Genomic DNA, 23,509 nt, shown 5'->3' with positions numbered 1-23,509 from the left:
ATGATAAAATTCAGAAGCTATAAAGATTGATATTTCAATTGCATAAAATGTAAACATTTTTGCATGGCAAAATAATACCATAACCAAAGCCAAAGAGGGTAAACTGTTTGCAACATTTATAACACATAAAGGGATTATTTTCATTCTCTCATATCTGTGGGGAAAAAGACCAATCCAGTAGAAAAGAATATGGACAAAGGAAATAAAAATAATCCACAGAAAAGGAAATATAAATAGCTTTTAAACATACAAAAAGATGCTCAACCTCATGTGTAATAAAGTAAATGCAAATCAAAGCTCAGTGATATACTATTTGTCACCTGAGGGGAATGTATACAGGTACAACTTCTCTGAAAGGCAATTTGGCAATGACCATAACATTTAAGCACATACTCTTCTGAGCAATTCTGCTTCTAGGAATGTATATACCTGTGCTGTCCAATATAGCAGCCAGTGACCACATCTGATTACTGAGCACCTGCAGTGTGGCTCATCTGAATTGAGATATACATTATGCATAAAATACACACTGAATTCCAAAGACTTATGGCAAGTAAAAGAATGTAAAATATCTCATTATATATTTTTTAATAATGACTTACATGTCGACATGATAATATTTGGGATATAATGCGTTAAATATAATACATTAGTAACAATTTTACTTGTCTCTTTTACTTTTTTTAGTATGATTGCCAGAACATTTAAAATTATGTATGTTGTTCACATATGAACAGTGATAACATACACTGTTCTATTTGCATGTATGAGAGATTATGTATGTATAAAGAATACCTGGAAACATCCTTAATATTCATTAACAGAGGCTTCACTAAATAACACATGATACACCCACAGAGTGGAATGTTATGTGACCAGAAAAAGGAGTGAGACTAATTTGTACCAAGATGGGTAACTCTCCAATATATATTAAGTGAAAAAAATAAAACACAGAACAGATGTATAGTAAGCTGTTTGTGTTCAGTGTATATTGAACAAATTTTGAATGAATTATGTAAAATTGTACATATGCATAGAATATTCTTGGAAGGATGCATAACAAATTACTTTTAGTTATTGTCCTAAAGAGAAGTAATTGTGTCTCAGTATCAGAGATAGGAGATTTATTTTTAACTCTACCTTTTTGTACTCATTTACCAACTTTTTAACAACATGTATTCATTACCTACTTAGAAAAAAATGTATTTACAGGTTTTCATTGTTTTTGAAGAAAACAATCTCCAAAAAGAATTTCCCAAAGTCAGTTACGACAGCATAGTAACTTATGTTTATTTTTTAAAAGTAAAGGTGGTAAACCATGGTGTCCTACACGTAGTAGGTGCCTAGGAAATATCCATTCCTTTCCCTTTTCCACACTTTGGCTAATAGCACAGATATCATAACAGAATCTTTCCATGTTTTAGGGATATCCTAAGTGTTACCTTCATGTTATGGCTCTGGATATGTCAAGGGTCAGTGGATGAGGCTGCACTGATCCTATGACATGCCCTGGAAATTAGTTATTTCCCCCCAATAAATCCCAGAAATATGCTTGCTTACTTTTATACCTCTGTCACCAAAATGGAAGGCAGCTTGTATAATGCATAACTTCGTAGTCAGTATGGTATTGTAAGCTGTCTGCAAATGTTGTTACTATATTAAGGGCGGAAGCAAACTTTTCCAGTTATTACATCCTCTGCATTAAAATCTTCGCTCTTCTTGTCAGTCTCTTGATTCTTCAGCAGTTAAAACACTCTCTTTATTTCTGTATCAGAGACTCTGTGTGCCTTGCTAACCTCTTTGTCTACTTCAATCACCTCTTCTCACTTTCATGGTTTGTTGATTGATTGCTTCTAACGGGTTATGGCTGGCTTTCCAGGCCTTTGTCTAAATTTAAAACACTAGAGCCATCCTTCAGAAAGTACACAGTGCTCAATCAATTGCATTTGCTCATAAAATATCTTTTGTTTTTTTAGAAGCAAAAGTCTCTTGATTCTGACTCCTTATTTCCATTCCCATTGATTCTGCCTGAGTCCAGGTCCTCTTCATCTTGTCTGGGATATGTCAATTAGCTCTTAACTAGTCAGCGTGCTTTCAGACTCCCTACCGGCAGTCCATTTTGCACTTTACTGAGAAATTTTAAAACCAGGTTCTGAAAAACAGATTTATGCATTCATTCCTTCATCCAACATTTATTAAGCATCTCCTTTGTGTCAGTCATCATGCTAGGAACTGGGAACACAAAGGCATCTTCTTCCTATGCAGGCACTGTGCTCCTGAGCTTGTGTCTAGTGCAGGGGGCCACAGAGTGGACACATGATTTACAGTCTATGGGGGTAGGCCCAGGATGCTGTGGCAGAACCCAGCAGGGAAGGACGGTTTCTCAGTCCCTGCCACCTGATCAAATTGGAGAGAGGCAGAGGGATGTGTTTTAACAAGCCCTCTCCAAGGGCAAAGGCTGGACAAGTGGTACATAGCATATCTGATCAGGCTGGACGGATAGCCAGAGACACACTGGAGACATCAGCATGAGGCAGTGGTGAAGGGCTTAAGGGGCCATGCAAAGGAGTGTGGACTTTATTCTAAGGGCCTAGGTTTTAAGTAGCGTAGTCATGTGATCAGATTTGCATTTTATGAAAAGCATCATGATAAAAGTTTGGAGGATAGTTAAAGGGATAAAAGACTGGAACCAGGAAAGTAAATTAGGAGGAAACTGTTTCAACAATCCAGTCAAGAGCCAAGGACGATCTAAATGAAGAAAACAGCAGTGGGGATGGGGAGAAGTGGACAGACTCTAGAGACAGCCATCAAGAAAACAGACTAGGTTTAGTGATTATTTATTTGGATGTTTGTGGGAAGGGGGAAAAGGAGAATGTCAGAATTGACTTGCAAATGGCTGGTTTGAGCCCTTGGGATGCTGTAAGGAGCTATGCAGAGGGAATGGTTTGGCAGGGAGCTGGTTGTGTGATTTGGTAAAGATGGTAGCTGTTGAGTATTTGGGTCTGCACTCAGGTGAGAGATGTAGACCAGAGACATTCATTCTTCACCCATTGACTCATTCAACAAATAGGTATTGAGTGCCTACTATATTCCAGGTACTGTTCTAAGCATTGGGAATATAGTGGCAAAAAAACAGACCAAAGTTCCTATTTTTGTGGCACTTCCATTCCAGAAAAGAGACTAAACAAACCAAACAACAACTAAATAAATGTATACTATGGTAAAATGTCAGGTAGGTATGTTCTTTGAGGACAAATAAAATTTGGGTGAGAAGACAGAGCATGACGAGGTGTTGGGGATACTTAAAATAAGTCCAGAGAAAAGCGTCCTTGAAGAGATGATATTTGAGCATAAACCTGATTGAAGTAACTAAAGGGAGCCATGGGAAAGTTCAACGGAAGGGTGTGTAAGGAAAACCTTGGGGGGCAAAAGGGTCCCAAAGGAGTGGGTGGTGGAAGTTGTAAGGGAGGGGTAGAAGGGGAAGGAATACAGATGTTCACATAATAGCACCCCTAACCAATCCCTGAAAACCTTAAATTCTTTTTTTTTTCTTTTAAAACACTTTATTTGGTGAAATTTAGAAATATTAAAAAGGCCAAAGTGGTACAATCAGCCTCCTAATGGCAAATTAAGAAATAAAAAAGGTTGTCACTGTGATAAAGATATGAAACTTGGAACAGTTGGAAACCTAAATTAGAACAGGAAAAAAGATGGAAGCGTAAGCAACTACAAATTCTAAATCTCAGTCTGAAGTATATGCTACCTTTTCAAAAATCAACAGAATTTAATATCATTTTATTTTTGTTCAGGTATTGAATAGTTAGTTGATCCCCTGTTTTACTATTAACATATCCCTTTATCTTTTAAATCCCAGCTCCAAATTTTATTAGAGAACTCAGATATATTTTCATATGATCCACAGCACTGAAATATGTTTAAGATATTCAAATCTGTATAATCACCTTAAATTCTTAAGTACTATATGTCATCTGCTTCCTTTTGCAACCATCTCTAGCCCCTTAGACAGTACTAATTCCTTCCTTCATCATGACTGCCCAGCACTTGATAAATTTCACAGCACATGTCACTTTGTATCACTAGAATTTGTTACTTTGGTATAACCTGAGCTTCTCCAAGGTAGGGATGTTGTTCACCTTGGTGATTGAAATACACCGCACAGATTGCTGGGAACTCCTAGGGCCCACAAATGTATGTTGACAGAACAATAATGACAAATGAGGTGACTTTTTGAACGTGACTTCTGAAAACCACTATAAAACATATGATCTGGCTGCTCTGTCCTTTATAAATCTTCATGCTTTAAAATATGAATGGGTCAATATCACATTAAATTTTTTTTCTTTTAGAATTTAGTTTACTTAAAAACAAATGAGACACATTGGACTAAGTTAAACAGAAGTACATAGAACCAAAAGGCTTTAAAAAAAAAAAAAAAAAAAAGCAGTCCCTTGTCCCTCTCTACAAACACCCAGTTACTACTTCTCTAGAGGTCACCCTTTTAACTCTTTTGCTGTGTCTTTTGGTATTTATCTCCATCTCCCTGAATAATAAGCTAATGCACAATTTTTCTTTCAATTTTAGGCTTTACCTATTAACTTTCTACCATAAAATATAAGGAATCAGTTTTCACAGCACCCTCCTCCACTCCTACTACACACAGATGCACACTTCCCATCCATATTGAGTTGATACCCAATATAGCTGTATCATAATTTTGGTTAAATTAACATTCTATGTTCACTTTTTTATGACTACGTAAATATTCATAGCAGAGTTATGTGGTATATTGTGGTTTCTATTTCCATTTTTATTTTCTTGCACAACTTTTTGTTTCCCTAGTGTTAGCTTTCTGTTATTGGTTGGTCAGTTGATTGGTTTTCTAGTTTTCTATGTACTCGATCATGAATGAAGTCCCTTACCTCCTCTCCAGTTCTGTAAATCTCTTCCTAATAAAATTAAACATGTCAGATATGGGTGTGTGTGGGTGTGTGTGCATGTATTTTTGTTTTTTGACAATAGCATTCCTGGAGCCTTTTGACCTGCCATCTGGACTGGTTGCTCTTTTGGCCCAGTGCCCAACAGTAATCCTGGGATTTTTCCTTTGTTGACATCCTAGGGGTTCCATTTACCTTTCTCAGACTGGATGCCGTCTTCTTCTTTCAGCTCATTCCTTTGTTTTGGTGGAGCACCTCCTCAAGTAACTTCCTGAAAGGGTGCATGGGAAGTAAATTTGTTGGGACTTTACATGTCTGAAAATGTTTTTATTCCTCCCTGACACTTGAATGATAATATGGCTAGATAATATTAACTACAATAACCATTTTGCTCAGAATCATGAAGGCGTTGTTAACTGTTTTGTAAATTCTAGTGTTACTACTTAGAACGTGGAAGCTATTTTGGTTTTTTTATTTTTTTAAATTTAAAAAATTGAAAAAAAATTTTTTAATCCTCTTATTATTTGTTTTTAACAAATGGCCCCAGGGATAGGGGTATTCTGGTTCTTGAAACTTGTTTAGTAACATCTTTTTTCTTTTTTCCTTCATTTTGGGGAATGTTTAAAATCTCTTGGGACTTACCTGGTGAACCAGTGGGTAAGACTCCACACTCCCAATGCAGGGGTCCTGGGTTCGATCCATGGTCAGGGAACTAGATCCCGCATGCATGCCACAACTAAGAGTTTGCATACTGCAACTAAAAAGATTCCGCATGCTGCAAATAAAGATCCCACATGCCGCAAGGAAGATCTTGTGTGCTGCAACTAAAACCCGGTGCAGCCTAAATAAATAAACAAACAAACAGATAAATAAATATTTAAAAAAATCTGTCAAGCCAATGTTCTGTAATTTGACAATTATGTACTATTATGGTATTTTAAAATTTTTTTAATTTTAATTTTTTTTTTAGGTTTTGGCCATGCCACGTAGCATGTAGGATCTTAGTTCCCCAACCAGGGATCGAACTCACACCCTCTGCATTGGAAGCGTGGAGTCTTAACCACTGGACCGCCAGGGAAGTCTGTGGTGTGTTTTTTAAAAAGAATTAATTTTGTTTTTTATTTATAAGTTGAGGACATCACTTTATTTTTTAATAATCAGGAGCAGTTAGTCCCTGAGATATTTTTAAATAAAATCTATTGATGTTTAGTATACAAAAAATAAACTGCATCATTTAAAATATACGGTTTTATGAATTTTGACAGAGATTTTGAAACTACCTTGAAACCACCACAACAATCAAAATAAAGAACAATTCCAATTCCATCACCACCAATTGTTTCCTTGACTCCTTACAGTCCATTCCTCCTTCCACCAAGGCAGGTGCTCCACTGCTTTTTGTTTCTATGGATTAGTTGGCATTAAATGTGGATTGATATCAGGGTAGGTCCTCTGACTTTGCCTTTAAAAAAAAAGTGTTTTGGCTAGGTCATTTGCATTCCAAAATAAAATTTTGAATTAGCCTGTCAATTTTCACACACAAAAAATAAACCTGCTGGAATTTCATGGAGATTAAGTTGAACATATAGATTAATCTGGAAAAACTGACATTCTAGCAATATTGTTTTCCATCTCATTAATATGATATAGCTCTCTATCTAGGTCTTTAGCTTCTCTCAACAACGTTTTATAGTTTTTAATGTATAGCTATTGCACATATTGTATTAAACTAATTGTAAATATTTCATCCTTTTGAATGCTACTGGAAATGAAATTGTAATTTTTATTTCATTTTCCAATTGTTTATTTCTAGTATATAGAAATACTACTCTATTTTTGTATATTGACTTTGCATAAGCCTTGCTAAATTCACTTATTGAGTTCTAGGGTCATTTTCTTGTATGCCTTATGATTTTCCAGTACACAATCATATTGTCTGCAAATAGAGTTTTACTTCTTCCTTTCTATTCTGTGTGCTTTTTCTTTTCTTTCTTTCTTTTTTTTTTGACTTTTTGCACTGGCTAGGGCTTCTAGTAGAATGTTGAATAGCAGTAAGACAGGGCATCTTTGTATTGCTCTCAGTCTTAGGAGAAAAGCATTCAGTGTTTTGCCATTAAGTATGGTGCTAACTGTGGGCCTTCCATAAATGTTCTTGAACCAGTTGAGGATGTTTCCTCTCTTTTTTTCCTAGAGAGCTGATAATCGTGAATGGATGCTGAATTTTTAAAAATGCTTTTGCTTTATCTATTGGCATAATTATAATGCGATTCTCCTTTATTTTGTTAATATGGCGAATTATGTTAACTGGTTTTGAGTGTTAAACCAACCTTGCATTTCTGAATTAAACCTTACCTGGTCATGATGTGTAACAATCCTTTTTATATGTTACCGGGTTTAACTCACATTTATAAGTGTATATATAATTTTTGTCTCTATGTATGAGGGATTTGAGTCTATTATTTTATGTAATGTCTTTGTCCGGTTTTAGCATCAGAGTAATACTGTCTTTAAAAAAAAGAGTTTAAGGGATATTCCTTTCTCTTCCATTTTTGAAAAAATTTGTATTGGGTTGGTATTATTTCTTCCTTACATGTTTGATGGAATTCAACAGTGAAGCCCTCTGATCCTGGAGTTTCCTTTGTAGGAGAGTTTTCTTAATTACAAATTTAATTTCTGTAATACCTATAGGACTACTCGTTATCTATTTCTTCTTGTGTCAGTATTAATATTGTGTCTTTCAAGATATTTGTCCATTTTATTTGTTATGGAATTTATTGGCATAAAGTTGTTCATACTATTCCCTTATTATCTTTTCAAATGTCTTTTGGTTCTGTATTGACAGTCTCTCTTTCAATCCTCATATTGGTAATTTGTGTTTTCTCTTTCTTCTTGATAAGTCTATCTAGAGCTATATAAGTTTTATTAATAATTTCAAAGAATCAGATTCTGGTTTCATTGATTTTTCTCTGCTGTCCATCTGTTTTCATTTTCATTGTTCTCTAATCTTTACTTAAAAAAAAAAGTGCTCTTCTTTTTCTAGATTCCTTAAGAGAGAGAATAGATTATTGATGTTGGATCTTTTTTTTTCATAATATAAGTATTTAAACCTATATATTTTTCTATAAGCATTGCTTTAGCTGAATTCCATAAAGTTTTATATGTTGCATTTTACTGATCATCAGTTTGAATATTTTCTAATTTATTTGTGATCTGATTTCTTCTTTGACCTATGCATTGTATACAAGCAAAGTTGTTTAATTTTCAGATGTTTGGGGCTTTTCTACATGCTTTACTGTTTTCCATTTCTATTAATTCTATTGTGATCAGAGAACATACACTGTATGATTTATTCTTTTAAAATTTATTGAGACTTGTTTCATGGCAGCATATAGTCTATCTTTGTAAATGTTCCATGTGTATTTGAAAAGAATATTTATCCTGCAGAGGTTGGGTACAGTGTTCTATAAATGTCAGTTAAAATACTGTAGTTGATTGTGTTCAGATCTTCCACATCTTTACTGATTTTTTTTTTTTCTTATCTGGATGTTCTATCAATTACTGAGATAATTCTGTTAAAGTCTCCAACAGTGATTAGGATTATGCACGTTCTTTTTTCTCCCTTTAGTTCTGAAATTTATTCTTTTTTTAAAAAAAATTATTTATTTGGCTGTGCCGGGTCTTAGTTGCGGCATGCAGGCTCTTAGTTGCGGCATGCGGATCTAGTTCCCTGACCAGCAGTTGAACCCAGGGCCTCTGCATTGGGAGCGTGGAGTTTTAACCACTGGACCACCAGGGAAGTCCCTGACATTTATTCTTCATATATTTTGAACTTATGTTATTGGTCACATATTATTTATAATTAATATGGCTTCTGGTTTTGCTGACCTTTTTATTGTTATGAAATATCCCTCTTTGTCCCTAGGAATATTCCTTGTCTTGATGTCTACTTTTGGAAAGCTGCATATGTTTATATAATTCATATATCAGTGAGGTCTCCAACATTTGGCTTCTATTACTTGTAGACTGTATTATACAGAACTAGGAAACACTATGCGCATAGACAGACACAGAGGTAGGAACAAGAATGGCAGGACCATTCCACAACCATGTCAGGTGATGAGGCTGTAGGACCAGCAGCGAGAAAGCAGCAGAGGTTAACATTTGGCCCTTTATGCTCTTGACAATATAGCATAATGGTTAAGAGCACAGTTTTTGTAGTCTTACGGTTCTAGGTTTAACTGCTGTCCATACCATTACTTAACTGTGTGACCTTGGGCAAGTTACTTAATCTCTGTTTCTTCATATGTAAAATGGGGACATATAATAGTACACATGTTTTCAGAAAGATAAAATTACATATATATAGTATACATATACACTTTATATACATATCTACACACACACAAATATATAGTGCTTAGCAAAGTATCTGTTCCATAAATATTTTTATATGTCATTGTATAATATATAATATGATATATTGCTATATCATATATTCATATATTCTAGTCTCCACTTTCCTGCTGACTTCAAATTTTCAGAGATTTAGTAATTATCTTTTCTTTCTTCTATTTGCCCTTATTCCTCCTGCCCCTACTCCTACTCTGTTTTCTTATTTCCCAACTTTTGGGTCCCCACCCCTGCCAACATGTATTTAATAACCTCAAGAACTGTAAACTACAATTAAGGCGGTTGCTGCTTGCTGTCTTCGTTTTGAGGCTCCCCATCAATCTTTGCAGCTTGTCTAGGGCTTCAATTTCTGCTCTGAAAAAATTTCTTCTCTGCATTTATTAGAGTTTTCCAGTTATTTGAAATATTGTTGCAAATAACCGGGGCTTACGTACGTAGTTCAGAAACACACTCCCAAGTATGTACTTGTGCTGAAAGAATAATAACACAGTTTAGAAAAAATGCCCTATATTTTTAAAAAGGATTCTCAGCAGAGCTTATTAAAAAAAAAAAAAAAAAAGCCCTGGTAGAAGGGGAATATGAAAGCTCAATCCACCTACTACTTTTTCCACTCTGAGAAGCATCTCCTTCAGAAGAATTCCCAGCCAGATGGTGTTCGATGTTCCTGACCCTGCAGCATGATTTGGAAAAAATATCATAGGCTTTGAAGTCGGATAACTCAGACACTTAGGCTTTCTGTTATTTCTTAGCTTTTCTTGGCATGTCTCCTGGTTTGTAAACTGCATCGGGTATTATCGGCTGTCCACGGTTTCCTCTTCAGGGAAGACATTCCCAAACCCACATCCATGTTCATTTCCCTTTCATACATTTTGTACCTTTCATCTGAGGCAACTCTCAGAGTTTTCGATTTTCATTTAAGTATGTATTTATTAACGTCTGCCCCTTATACTGGACTGTAGCTCCACCGGGCCAGGGACCACGAGCGTTGACCGTACCCTTGTATTCCCAGGCGAAACTCAGCACTGTGCACCCAGAGTCTAGCAGAGTGCCTGGCACACAGTAGGCAGCCAACGAACAAATGGATGACAAAAGGGCAGCAGCCGCTGGCCCTAGCGCCATCGGTGGGGCGTGGAGGGAGCCGCCCAGGCCCGCAGATCCCTCCCAGGCGCTAGGACCAGGACCCCCACCCAAGCCAAGCACCGCCCCTGGCCCTGGCCCTGCCCCTGGCCCTGCCCCTGGCCACCAACCCGAGCCATCGCTTGGGGCAGCGCCTCTCCCGGTGACGCCATTCGGGGGCGGGACTTCCGGCCGCCGAAGTTTAACAGTCCAGGCGGGAGCCGGAAGCCCACCGCCGGAGAGGCCCGCGCTGTGGCCCCCGGTGTACGGCGGCTGAGAGGTGAGGTTCCGGAGGGCCCGAGGTAGGGGCTGACACCTGCCGAGTACTTGCCCTCTACTGGTACCCGCTCTCCGGTCACCTCATGGGGCGGGGCGGAGGCCCCTGGGGTCCCGGGGCCCCGGCCGGCCGGCCTGGCGCTCCGGACGGTTGCCGGGCAGGGGTGCGGCGGCGCGTTTGGCGCGGAAGTGCCAGGGAGCCGCGGGCCGGGGTCGCGCACCTCCCCCTGCGACGGGCTCCGGTCGGGCCTGAGAGGTGGCCCGGGTCAACTGGGGTAGGTCGGTGGCGGCTCCGGGGGCTGCGCTGCCACGTGAAAGTTTGCGCTTGTCTACAGTCCCGTTCTCTTTTTGTAAACCTCTCAAATCCAACTCGTTTAGCAGGCGCTCAAATGCATTTTACGAGGTAACCCCAGTTGAGCAAGACTCCTGCAAGTAAAATGCATTTTGGGTGACTGAAACTTGTAGAACTTTTGTTTAAGCTAAGTGTCGTAGTGGAATTGTTTCTTGTAGCCGCGCTCCCCGAATCCGGGGCTGACGGTGCTACCGCCTTGTGTCTTCACAGCTCAGTTTTTATGGGAGCCTCTTCCTGAGGCTGATACGATGCCCCGCCCTTAAAATGTGCTAGTTCTCGGAAGACTGAGGTTGGTGGGCCCTTCCCCGCTCCACTTTGAGAGGAGGAGACCGACGTTGAATGACTTGGCCAAAGTGACTGTCATCTAACTCTGGGGCAGATCATCTGAGCCAGGTCTAAAGGGATCTTTCCGCTCCATCACGCCGCTCAACAGGAATGGTCCAAGATTATAGTAAAGATATCTTTCAGTGGTTTTTACTGGGTTTACAGATGCTTTTCCAGCACTTAATTGTTGTTGAGTAGGGATCCAAAAGGGCACATGTTACCACCTGTTAAGGCACCAAATCCAAACACTGTGTTTACATTTCAACAGATGACTAACGGCTCTTAGTAGAACTGTATTTATCTGATGAATGAAGCATAGTGAATCACATAGGTGGCTTTTCTAGTTAACAAAAGTTTTAGCTTCTTTATAAACACATTGAAATTTTGTCTCTGGAGAATGAAAGGGCCCTATAACTTGTTATGCGTTTAGGTTGTCCTCTGAAATAGAGTCTGCTCCTCGAAAGTGTGATGTTTTGTTGATGACTTGGGAACCTGTCTGTAATATCACTTATGCGCTCCTGCACTCTTGCACTGTCCGCACCAGGAAGGTGTGAAGGGTATAGTTCTAGGCCCCCATCCCTTCCCTTCCCCTTTCTCCCAGGTATTTCTCAGCATTTTTTTCTTACCCGTCATGCATTACTACTTGCCTTTTGTCTTCTGGACTGCCTTGGTTTATGAAATCACTTTGTCAGAATTCTGTGTTTGAACTGTATACTGTGAACAGATAATACAAGCGAAGGCATTGTAGACCGTGTGTTGGTATAGGGACTTAGTGACATCTTCTTAGGCTGTATTTTCTAATTTTAGACTTATTTGGAAAACCTGCCATGGCGGGATTCTGACCTGCAGGAGTGCTACAGTTTATCATAAATTTTTTAAAAGGTAAGGAAGTTACCTATCCAACAGTTATTTGTTGAGTACCAGCTGTGTGCCAGGAATGTTTCAAGACTGGTAGTAAACAAGATGAAATCCCTGTCCTAAGGATCTTTATTTTGTTCAAGACAAGGGGAGTCAGACATGAGAATAAGACCGCAGATAGCGGGAAGGGCCATAAAAAATGAAACAGGGTAATGGGATATAGGACAACTGGTATGGAGCAGCTTTAGCCATGGTGGTCAGGGAAGGCCTTTCTGAGGAAGAAACATGAGCTGAGACTGGAATGATGTGAAGGAGATGACCTTGGGAAATCGGGAAAGACCATTCCAGGCAGATGGGGCTGCAAACAGAAAGACTCGGAGGTGAGAAAGAAGGCCAGTGAGTTTGGTGGCCCTGGGAAAGAGAGGTAGGAATGTTACAGCAGGCCAGTTTGTGTAAGGCACGCTAAGGAGGTTGGACTTCATTGTAATTGTTCTGGAGAGTCATTGGAAAGCTCAGCTAAGAGAATGTGATCTGGTTTATGTTTTAGAGAGATCACTCCAAACACTTTGTGGTGAGCACAATCTCTGGGACAAAAGCGAATGAGTAGAGCCACTTGTTTTAGATAAGATGCCTCATTTTAACTCTCTTTTTTTTAAAATTATTTATTTAATTTATTTATTTATTTATTTATGGCTGTGTTGGGTCTTCGTTTCTGGGCGAGGGCTTTCTCTAGTTGTGGCAAGCGGGGGCCACTCTTCATCGCGGTGCGTGGGCCTCTCACTATCGCGGCCTCTCTTGTTGCGGGGCACAGGCTCCAGACGCGCAGGCTCAGTAGTTGTGGCTCACGGGCCCCGTTGCTCCGCGACATGTGGGATCTTCCCAGACCAGGGCTCAAACCCGTGTCCCCTGCATTGGCAGGCAGATGCTCAACCACTGCGCCACCAGGGAAGCCCTTAACTCTTTTTTTAAAACCTATCCTTAATTGTTTTTAAAATATGTTGTTTTAAACTATTTGCAGGTGCAGTCATGCAGGAAAACCTCAGATTTGCTTCATCGGGCGATGATGTTAAAATATGGGATGCTTCATCTATGACATTGGTGGATAAGTTCAACCCACACACATCACCACATGGAATCAGCTCAGTGTGTTGGAGCAGCAATAGTATCCTTTTCTTTTTTAAACAACCACTTTTTGTTAGGTTAAACAACCAGTATCAATGAAACTTTTGCATGTGATCCATAATGAGAAATATATTTGGCATAGCTGTGAAATGTAAAGTGAAATAGGAATTTAGTAAACAGTATATCATATGATGCACACTGATATTCTCTGTTGATTTCATTAAAAACTTATTTGCAATTCACTACATTGAAAAACAGTGCTATTAAAAATATGTTCGCTACTAGATGCAGATCATAGAATTAGTTTCGTTATTAACAGTTTGTTATTGAATCAAACGGAATAAGGTAGGTAATGGTGGGAAAAGTTCTGAAAGGTTCTGGAATGATGTTTTGTGTCTGTGTTTGGATATTTGTGGATCTGGTTGGGAAATTAAAGACAGAACTTGAAGGCAGAAGCAAAAGTTGAGGGAAGAGATAAAAATTGTCAAACATTCCCATCTTACTGATGTATTCTCTGTATTTCTTTTCCTTTCTATCTGTGATGAAAATAGTCTTGTTTCCCAAAATGACAGGAAAATTATCTAGATTGAACTTTCCTAAGGTTTTTATGTTTCTGATTGACATCCTCCCTGTCTTAATAAGTTCCTAAATGTGGATAAAATGACTTCATAAATAGGGATTTCTCAATATCTCAATATTGACATTTTGGGCAAGATAATGCTTTGTTATGGAGGCTGCCCTGTGCATTGTAGGATGTTTAGAAGCCTTCCTGGTCTCTACCAACCAGATGCCAGTAGCCCCAATGGTGACAGCCAAAAATCATCTCCAGAATTGCTAGATGTCACCTGGGAGCCAGACTCACCCTCGGTTGAGAACCACTGCTGTAAACAAAGTATTCTTACCACCTTTTGTATGAAAATGTTCTGTATACTTGGTATGCTAGAAATAATCATTCGTCTGTGGAACTCATACGCATACACTATTTCTTAAACAACAGATTAAGCTTTAACATGTGTCTGATCTTATCAGTATCAAAGTAGTAATATTCTGCTTCCTGATGAAAGTAAAAATATCAAAGCTTTAAAATATGAATGATTCATGAACAAAAACATTAGAAGTTTTCATGCTCAATCTAATCTTGCAAATACATAACAAAAATGATGAATTTTCTTATTGAATTAAATTTACCTCTTCATCATTCCTTGATTTTGTATTAAAGTAGCAAAATAAATAACTTTGGTGCTCTATTAATCAAACTCATGGTGAAGGGACTGCATTTTTGAAGGACTCTCCAGATATATAGTGGGGTAAGATGTTTTAAAAAGAGTCACAAATATGTGAGGTTGCTTCTATTATTAGATTTTTATTATGTTTAGAGCTTAATTTTCCTTGTTACTCACTGCATAAAAGTAGCAGTTCTTAATGAGATTTATTATTTTTTTTCCCCCAAGGAGTTTTATTAGGAGTTGATACATTTACTGATAAACCACTTAATGGTCTATCAACAGAACTGATGTAACTATGTGATGGTGTCCTATGACTTTTGGAAACTGGTCTTATTTCTGTATAGTTTTGTTGTACAAGTACATGTGCACTGAAAACCTTTGTGTAGTTTTATACCTATTGAGGCTTTGATGCCTTCCATAGAGGTTAGTTACTGAAGACCAAGGAATTCCCAGACTCAGAGATTTAGGGACCACTTAGCATGGATTCCAAGGACAGCGTTAATGGTGAGGTGCCAGGGAGATTAGTTTTCTTTTTTTTGGTTCTCTAGGTAATATTCCGCACTTTCTCATGATTTCTAAAACTACATGAGAAATAAGAGGAGTAACTGGAGTACCTTCTTGTATTATTTTCTTTCAGTCCTTTCTTTAATATATTCTAAGGAGAAAAGTAACAATAAACATAGGAAGAAGCCAAGGAAAGGGAAATGATTTATTTTTCTCAATGCTGTAATATCTAGGTAGGTGGAAGTGATTTTGTTTGAATCATATATCATAATAAAATTACAATCCATGGTCTGTTCACAAAATATCTGAATGTTATGTAAATCATCCAAAAGTAATGCAGTTAAGATTTTGCTTGTTAAAAGTATAGGTTTAAACTTCTGATATTTTAGTTTGTTTTGACTCAAAATCAGACTCTTGGTCTTGGTTATATTATTGTATTTAGTCATTTTAGTTTTAAAATACTTACATTGTTTTGTGTTTACTGATTATTCCACTTATAATTTATGTAAAATAAGGAAAATATAATTTTAAATTATTAAATTTTAAATAATTATTTATTTTAATAATTTAAAATTATATTTTAAATAATTTGAATTTAATTGAATTGAAATAAAGTCAAAACTCTCAGAACATAGTTGCTGTGTAACCACACTTATTTATATTTGCTACATATACTGTAATATTCTTAATACATTTAAGATGAAAACACTCTATCACAAAAATTCCATCCTGAGAAAATATCAGGCTTTATTTTTTAGTGGAAAAATAGGAGACTAATGTGGATATTTGCTTCCTAGCTTAAAATGGTATCAAGCACTGCGTTGCTAAATAGCTATCTTAAACAGTATTTATAGATGAAAAGGCTGGTTGATATTTGCCCGATGTTGCTTTTATCATGCTCTCATTCTTGAAGGATAAAATTAGACCTTCTGGCCTACTCTTTGAAAATGGAGTAGTATTTCACATGGGTTAAATAGCTTTCAAGCGATAGCAAAATCAGAAAGGATAGTTCTTCCCTGCAGTAGTAGTAAAGAGAATTAGTCTTAGTAATTAGTAATCTGAGCCAGTTTTGAAAGCTAATGTATCAGCTATATTCGTTGCTTAATGTGCTTGCTTTTATCATCTCAATTCTTATAATGATAGTCGAGTGCTAGAGCTGCTCATGGATTTTTCGATTCTCCATAACTCTTCATTTAGATAACTTTCTAGTGACAGCATCTTCCAGTGGTGACAAAATAGTTGTTTCAAGTTGCAAATGTAAACCTGTTCCACTTTTAGAGCTTGGTGAAGGGGTAAGTTTTTTTTTGTTTTTTTTTAACTTTTAAAAATCTTAGTTTTGCTTGGGTGGTAATTGCTTATTTATTATGGTGCTGACAACTAAATATAAAGGTGTTTCAAAGCATTATTCTTAACCTGAGCTTAAAATAATACAGTAACACTTAAAGGTGAAATAAGTGTGCTTACTGAAACATCTTTAGGTAAAATAATATTAGGTACTAGGGGAGCAATCAAGGACTTAGATTTCATCAACTAGGCAGTTACTTTCTCCATTTCCCCTCTGTGGGAGGTTCTCTGGTATTGCTGTGGTTTTTTAGGATGATGTTCCACCAAGGTCACTGAGTTGATTTGAGCAGAAGAGTCCTAATGAAGTAGCCCTACCTTTACTGACATTGGGCTCAGGACCATCAGCTAAAGAGCCTTATCTGATGGTAGCCTTCTGCTTTAGCTTCTGTCCACATGGTACTGCCTGAGTCTCCCCAGGCTCTCCTGCAACAGGATGCCTTTGTCCCAGAGCTTTGGTCCCAGAGCATTTAAATGGAGCTCTCACTATATGTTCTTACTCTTTAGTTTTACAAGTTAATCCCTCTGATTCAGGATAATGCTGGCTTTCTTATTTCCAGTCACACACTTCTTGAAAGCTATTTCCATTTTAAATAAGATCTAAATAAAAAGGAATAAGTAGTTAGTTGGTAGCTTTTTCTTTTTTTAAATTTAATAGTTTTCGTGGCAGACTGTAAACCATTATGAATTGTCCTAATTTTACACACTGGAGTAGATAAGGCAGCCCAGTTAATAATTGTTCTACTCCAATTACAGTGGAGTAGAACACAGCAGAACATTGGAATATAAGCTCATCTAACGTAAAAAGGACTTAGGATTTCTATCAGTCCTTTCCTAAAGGTATCTGTTGGATTGATCTCAGCATCAGTTCCAGCCACAGATATTAAGAGACTGGGGCATTAGGGTAAGCAGCTGTAAATACAGGTTTTGTTCTGAGCCCTTAAGAATAATTTGAGTGGTTTTCGATGATTAGAATCCTAATATATTGATCTTTGATGGATGCCCTTCTTGTCTGTTTTCTTTAAAGGTTATTTTGATAGCTCTTAGCAAACTGTCCTGATCTGCAATGATAACCAGATTCTAACTTTTACTAGTCTGTTTAGACTAAAGTCAGTTCCTAGAATGACCTGCAAGAGAATTATAGCGACCATACTGAAACATTGATGTAATGTGCTCCTGATATTTTTGTATGTGTTAATAATTTTGACTCAGTCAGAATTTCAGAGCTGGAAGAAGCCTTGGGGGAGGGAAAGGGGGTTATCTGCACCCTTTTAAGAATCTGGTGCTCTCTTGAGCAGAGGATGTTTTAGAGATGCATGGACTCTCAAGGGCAGTAGATCTAGTCCTCATCTCTCATTTCTCAGGTGTAGAAACGTAGGCTCAGAAAGGTGACATGACTTGCCTACACCTACATAGTTTGCCTTTTAACCTATAACTAAGTCACAGAATGTCCCCTTTGGAATTCATTTCTCTTTTTTCCCCTCATGGTATTCAGCTGGAGGTGAGAATAATTAATGTAACTACGTAGTGTATCTGAAAATTAAATAGAAAAAACATGCAATACTGTGCTTTGTAGCGTAGTTACTGATGGTACTACCAGATAGATGACACTCATAGATACTCATTGTGAGAAAAACTTGGTTACCTCTGTACTTTAGCCGTTTGTTCTATAAATATTTATTGAACATGGATATGGTCTTTGCTCTAAGGAAACTGACATTCTGGTGAGAGACAATAAACTAGTAAACAGAATACTGAGTGATAGCGATAAGTTGTTATGCAGAGAGCTAAAATAAGATATTGAGATAGCAAGTTACGTTAGGTGGCCAAGGGAGGTCTCCTGAAGTTGTGGCATTTAAGTTGATATCTATTGACCAGAAGGAGCCATTCAAGCCAAGATTCAGGGAAATTAACTTTCCAGGCAAGACTAGCTGTGTAGAAGCCTTGAGGCAAATACAGTGTTTATGGAATGGAAGATGGTCAGTGTGGCTAGAGAATTAGTGGATAAGGAGGAAAATGGTGAGAGACCAGGTAAGAAGGGGCCAGATGAATAGGGCTTTGAAAGCCAGGTTAATGATGAGTTCGGAATTTATTCTAGGTGTGATTGGAAGCCATTGAAGATTTTTAAATGAGAGACACATGATCTGATTTACATTTCTTAAAGGTCACTCTACTTATGGAGCATGGGATGTTAGGAAGCAGGAGTGGAAGCAGGACAACCAGTTAGGAGGCTGCTGTTGTGTTTTGTCAGGGTTTGGATTAGGGTGCCAGCAGTGACAGTAGATAAAGGGGGGCCCATGTGGGATAGATTTTAGGCTTGTAGTTTAGAGAACTTACTGATAGATTGGGCAGAGGGAGAACAAGGAATCAAGGTTAATTCTGGACTTTTATCTTGAGGAGCTGGATGAATGGGACCTTTACAGTGGTGGGGGAGAGTGTAGAGTTAGGTTCTGATGACATGATGTTTGAGACTTGGGCCATTAGGGGGAGATTTGCTGTGACACTGGACTAGTATCTTATCCTCTTTATAAAACTTTGCCCCTCTGTAAAACGAGGGTTTTAAACTAGGCATTCTTTACAGTTCCCTCTACCTTAAGAATTTTCTGAGCTGTGGGTTGATTTTAATGTGAGATATTCTGTGGGAGTCTAAGACCAGGTTTTATTAAAGGGAAATATTAAGGGCAAGTAAGCCCTGATGGGAGCCCAAGACTTGCTGGTATTCTGTAAGCTTCCTCTGTAACCACCTTTCTGTGGACTAGAACATGAATCTGGTTGATTTCCTTAAAGACTTTTTGAACACTTTGCAAAGTATTGAATCCATGTGACAGATAATGAGAGGTGAATCTTTAGTACAAGAATTGGCATGTTTATAGCATTTAACTCAACAAATATTTTTCATGTGCTTACTAAGTGTTGGGTGAGACTTGAAAGTCATCTCTGGGCTCTGTTAAGTTAATGTGACTTTTTTTTTCTTTAATAGCAAAAGCAGACATGTGTCAGTTTAAATTCAACATCAATGTATTTGGTAAGCGGAGGCCTAAATAACACTGTTAATATTTGGGATTTAAAATCAAAAAGAGTTCATCGATCTCTTAAGGTAAGCAACTTTTTTTTTTTAATCCTTACAGAAATGGGTATCCCACAATGTGTTTATTAGGAATAGTTACCAAACTTTTAATTTTGAGCTTTTATGATAAAAATAAGCTGCTTCAGAATTGAAGTGAGATTTGTTAGGGAAAATAAAGATGCTGTGTAGCCAAAAACTTAGTTTTTTTGGTTTATTTTTCCCTCCACATATGTTACTCTATTGCTATATTGCTGGGGTTAAAACTTTTTCCTTATTTTTTCACTTTGGTCTGCTCTCGTGTGAGTGAACCGCTTACTTCATTTAAAAAAAAAATATGGTTTGTTGTCATTAGAGATCTTTTTAAGGCACTTTGAAATAATGAGAGTGGTTTTGGGATGACAGTCTTTGGGGATATGGCTTCTTAGTTCTCTGCTACAGTTTGTGTGTATGTATTTTCATTTTGGTAATGAAATGTTTCTAAAATAGTTTACTACTTACAGTTAGTGTTTCTTTAAATAGTTAGCTTTTTGCAGTTTCAGAAAATGAAAATAATCATCATGAAAGCCCCTGGTCGCGATTGTTTTTTTGGACTTCTGTCCTTTTAATATTTGGAAGTTCATTTTTTAAATTATTTTTAATTTTTATGTCTTTTAAAAAAGTTTTAATATGCAAAATTTTAAACATATTTTTATCTATACACACACATACCTATATACACAGAGAAAGAACTTCCTTTAACTCATCATCCATGTATCCATCACCTGATTTCAGTGATGATCAACTCATGGCCAATATTGTTTTATCTATGTGCTCATCTACTCTCTCATCCTCAGACCTTCAGAGTATTTTGAAGCAAATACCAGAGATCATTCTAATTTTATTACATATCTTAATGTCATTGAGTTAATTCTTACTAGAGAAATAGTATATAGAAGAATGGTTTTCTCTTAGCTAAGTTGAAATATAATCTTATGATTGCTGTTTAAAAAGTACTTTTGGAAGTTCATTATTTTAAGTATTAACTAAACTTTGAAGAGTCTTCAGGAAAATTGAAAAGTTGCCAATAATGAGAATACTTAACTTTTATTGAATTCTTTGACATGCCAGCCACTGTGCTTAACATATTTACTCTATCTATCTCAACAACTCTGCAAAGCAGGTAGTATTATTCCTAAGTACAGATGGAGAAACTCTGACTCAGAGATGTTAAAGAACTTGTTCAATGTCAAGCAACTAGTAAGGGCAAAGATGAGAGGCACACTCAGATATTATTCATTGTTTAATCTTTTAAATTATGAAATAGTTGAATTAAAGCTATTTAGGGGGATATACCTAGTATGAATAAAGAATATCTTAAAGAATTGAGAAGAGATTAGAAGTCTGTGGCCAGTTTTGTCACACAGTGTCACACGTTTTAGGAGCATCACTTATTCCCATCCCTCCTTACATGGCAAAATTCTACTCATTTTTCTCCTCAGCTGAATGACTTATTTTCCACAGTTGAAATCAGGAAGACACACCTGCCTCTTTACAAAGTCATAGAAGTTGTATTGGACCCCACGTTATAATTTCTCAAATGGGAATGATGCACTATATATGTCCACTCCTTCTTTTTCCTTTCTTATCAGATATTCTTTTCCTCAGGATGGCATTTGTTTGATTTAAAAAAGCAGTAAAATGTAAAGGCATCTCCCAGCATGCTTCAAGGACCATTTGAAAAAGTTGTAAAATAAGTGGAATATTATAGCTACTATTCTTGATATTACATTAATCTAATTATAAGATACAAAGGTTGGTTTGTTTATCTTATTAAGGTATGACATCAAACTGTTAAAAACTATGCTGATCACTATGCTCCTAGGCTAGATATCTCTAATTTAATTTTGGAAAACATAGTCCTTGTGAACTCAGTTTGTTTAAAACTGAACAGTTTTATTTCCACAAAGTTGATTCCCCTTTGGATTTGGGAGACAGTCGAGTATAATGAGAGGAAAATAAGCTTTGGAATATGACCTGGATTGAATCCTGGCTCTATCACTGGCAGTCCTGTGAGCTTGCACAGTTTCTTAACCTTAGTTAACTCATCTATCAAATGGGGAAAATGGCCTTGCCTCCCATGATTGTTCTAAAGATTAATAGTAATATATAAAACTCCCAGCCTTAGTCGGTACTCAGCAGATGGAAGCAGCAGCCATCAACTCTCAAACATGCTTTGCTCATTCTGGCTTTGGGGCTTTTGTTTTTTGCTCTCTTCTATGTTGCAGTGTCAGGTTTCTTTCTCCTTCCCCTAACTTACCTCTTATTACTTTTTTTAATGTTGAACTCAAGCTTTCTGTCTTCCATAAAGCTTCCTCTGTCAACTCAGTTCACAGTGATAACTCTCTTTCCTCTGACACTTTGCCTCTGCCACTCATTTAGCATTCATTCTGCCATTTGCATGTTCACTTAAATGTCCTGTCTTCTCAGTTGAACAGTAATATTCTCAAGGGCAGGGACTCTCATAATAATCAACTTGCAATAAATGTTACTTGTCAGTGGAAGTGAATTCTTTAAGGTAGACATAATGCCATTTAGAAAATTACCTTTCCTTTTTGTCTCTTGTTTCAGGGTGCCTGACCATTATTATGGTTATGAAAAATAAATCTTTATTCCCTGAAAAGACTTGATGTTAATCGGATAGTTTACTACTCATTTGAGTAATTTTTTTTGGGTTATTTGAGGAAAATGTTAAAGCATATATTAGATTGACAAATACATAATAGTTACAAAACATGAAATTTACAAAAAACCATGAAAATATGCTGTTTGAAGGTTGTGTGGCACTGTATTTACTTTCATTTCTTTCATTCAGGATCATAAAGATGAAGTAACTTGTGTAACATATAATTGGAATGACTGCTACATTGCTTCTGGATCTCTCAGTGGTGAAATTATTTTGCACAGTGTAACCACTAATTTATCTAGTACTCCTTTTGGCCATGGTAGTAACCAGGTACAGTATGGGTTTATTCAAAATAAAGTTGATAAGATAGATTTTTAAATTATCTTACATAAGACAATGAATTTGAGTTTTTAAAATTGAGTATTTTAAATTTGCATTTAGCTCACTCAAAAAACTTTGGTTGCTATTCTTTAATGGTAGTATGCAAAAGCTAATTCATACTAGATGATGGTGCTTACATGAGTTCGGTTATGCCACTGATTAGTCACATGCTCCTAGAACTTAACTATGTATAAAAAATACAGATAATTGTTAATAGATTAAGCCAAAGGAATGGATATTAATTATGACATTACAATTATAGAAGTGTTGCATAGCTTAAGCTATGTCAGCTACAAGACAGATACTTATGTTCATAAATACTCTGTTTGGTGGACATGGAATAATTGTATTGGGTTGGCAAAAAATTCGTTTGGTTAATGAATCCATTGTTCAATAAAGTTCTTGGTGAAAATGAAAAATGTCTTTTATTTTTACTTAAAACCGAACGAACTTTTCGGCTAACCCAATATTTAGGCACAGGGTAAATTGAGTTTTCTTTTTTGTTTGTTTCAAGTATGTGATAGTTAAAGTATCAAAGCATATTTATGTATTTCAGGTTAATATGAGTATTTAGGGAAAATTTTTATAAAGGAAAATTAGTCAATTATTGAATTTTTTTCTTTATAAAAAATTAGTCTATAAAATTCTTAAAAGAATAAATTCAGTTTCTCAAGAAATCTAATTCTTGGCTAACTGTCCATGAAATTCTCCACAGGAATTTCCAATGAGGTGAAACTTCTTTTAATCTTCTTATGGTAATCACTTTGGCCATAAGTATTATTAGATAAAATATGGGAGCTCTTCAATTTTGAAAGCGTTAAAGTCATTATTTGAATAGTATTTAGTGTTTAAGGAAAATTTAATGGATATTAAAAATGTACAGAAAAAAGTCTTTTCTCAGATTTCATATGTATT

The 23,509-nt window shown here is 36.8% G+C and overlaps 1 protein-coding gene across 6 annotated transcripts in view; it reads left to right on the top strand.

The window, feature by feature from the left end:
* The first annotated feature begins 10,675 nt into the window (after positions 1 to 10,675).
* Positions 10,676 to 23,509, top strand: part of NEDD1 (NEDD1 gamma-tubulin ring complex targeting factor) — a 45,558-nt gene continuing 32,724 nt past the window's right edge. The window contains exons 1-7 of one of the 6 annotated variants that reach the window (XM_057556793.1): positions 10,691 to 10,761; positions 11,320 to 11,398; positions 12,241 to 12,315; positions 13,310 to 13,453; positions 16,341 to 16,435; positions 19,465 to 19,581; positions 22,403 to 22,543. In XM_057556793.1, the coding sequence (XP_057412776.1) occupies positions 13,318 to 13,453; positions 16,341 to 16,435; positions 19,465 to 19,581; positions 22,403 to 22,543 (489 nt within the window). In that variant the 5' untranslated portion in view covers positions 10,691 to 10,761; positions 11,320 to 11,398; positions 12,241 to 12,315; positions 13,310 to 13,317. Of the gene's footprint in view, positions 10,762 to 11,319; positions 11,561 to 12,240; positions 12,316 to 13,309; positions 13,454 to 16,340; positions 16,436 to 19,464; positions 19,582 to 22,402; positions 22,544 to 23,509 lie in introns of those variants that run through there. The other 5 variants (XM_057556794.1, XM_057556791.1, XM_057556795.1 and 2 more) reach the window with 5 other exon arrangements.

The sequence above is a fragment of the Balaenoptera acutorostrata genome, chromosome 11, assembly GCF_949987535.1.
Source record: "Balaenoptera acutorostrata chromosome 11, mBalAcu1.1, whole genome shotgun sequence".
In the NCBI taxonomy this organism is placed as follows: domain Eukaryota; kingdom Metazoa; phylum Chordata; class Mammalia; order Artiodactyla; family Balaenopteridae; genus Balaenoptera; species Balaenoptera acutorostrata.
The sequence above is the reverse complement of the archived record's forward strand: the minus strand, read 5'-3'. Positions and strand labels throughout refer to the sequence as shown.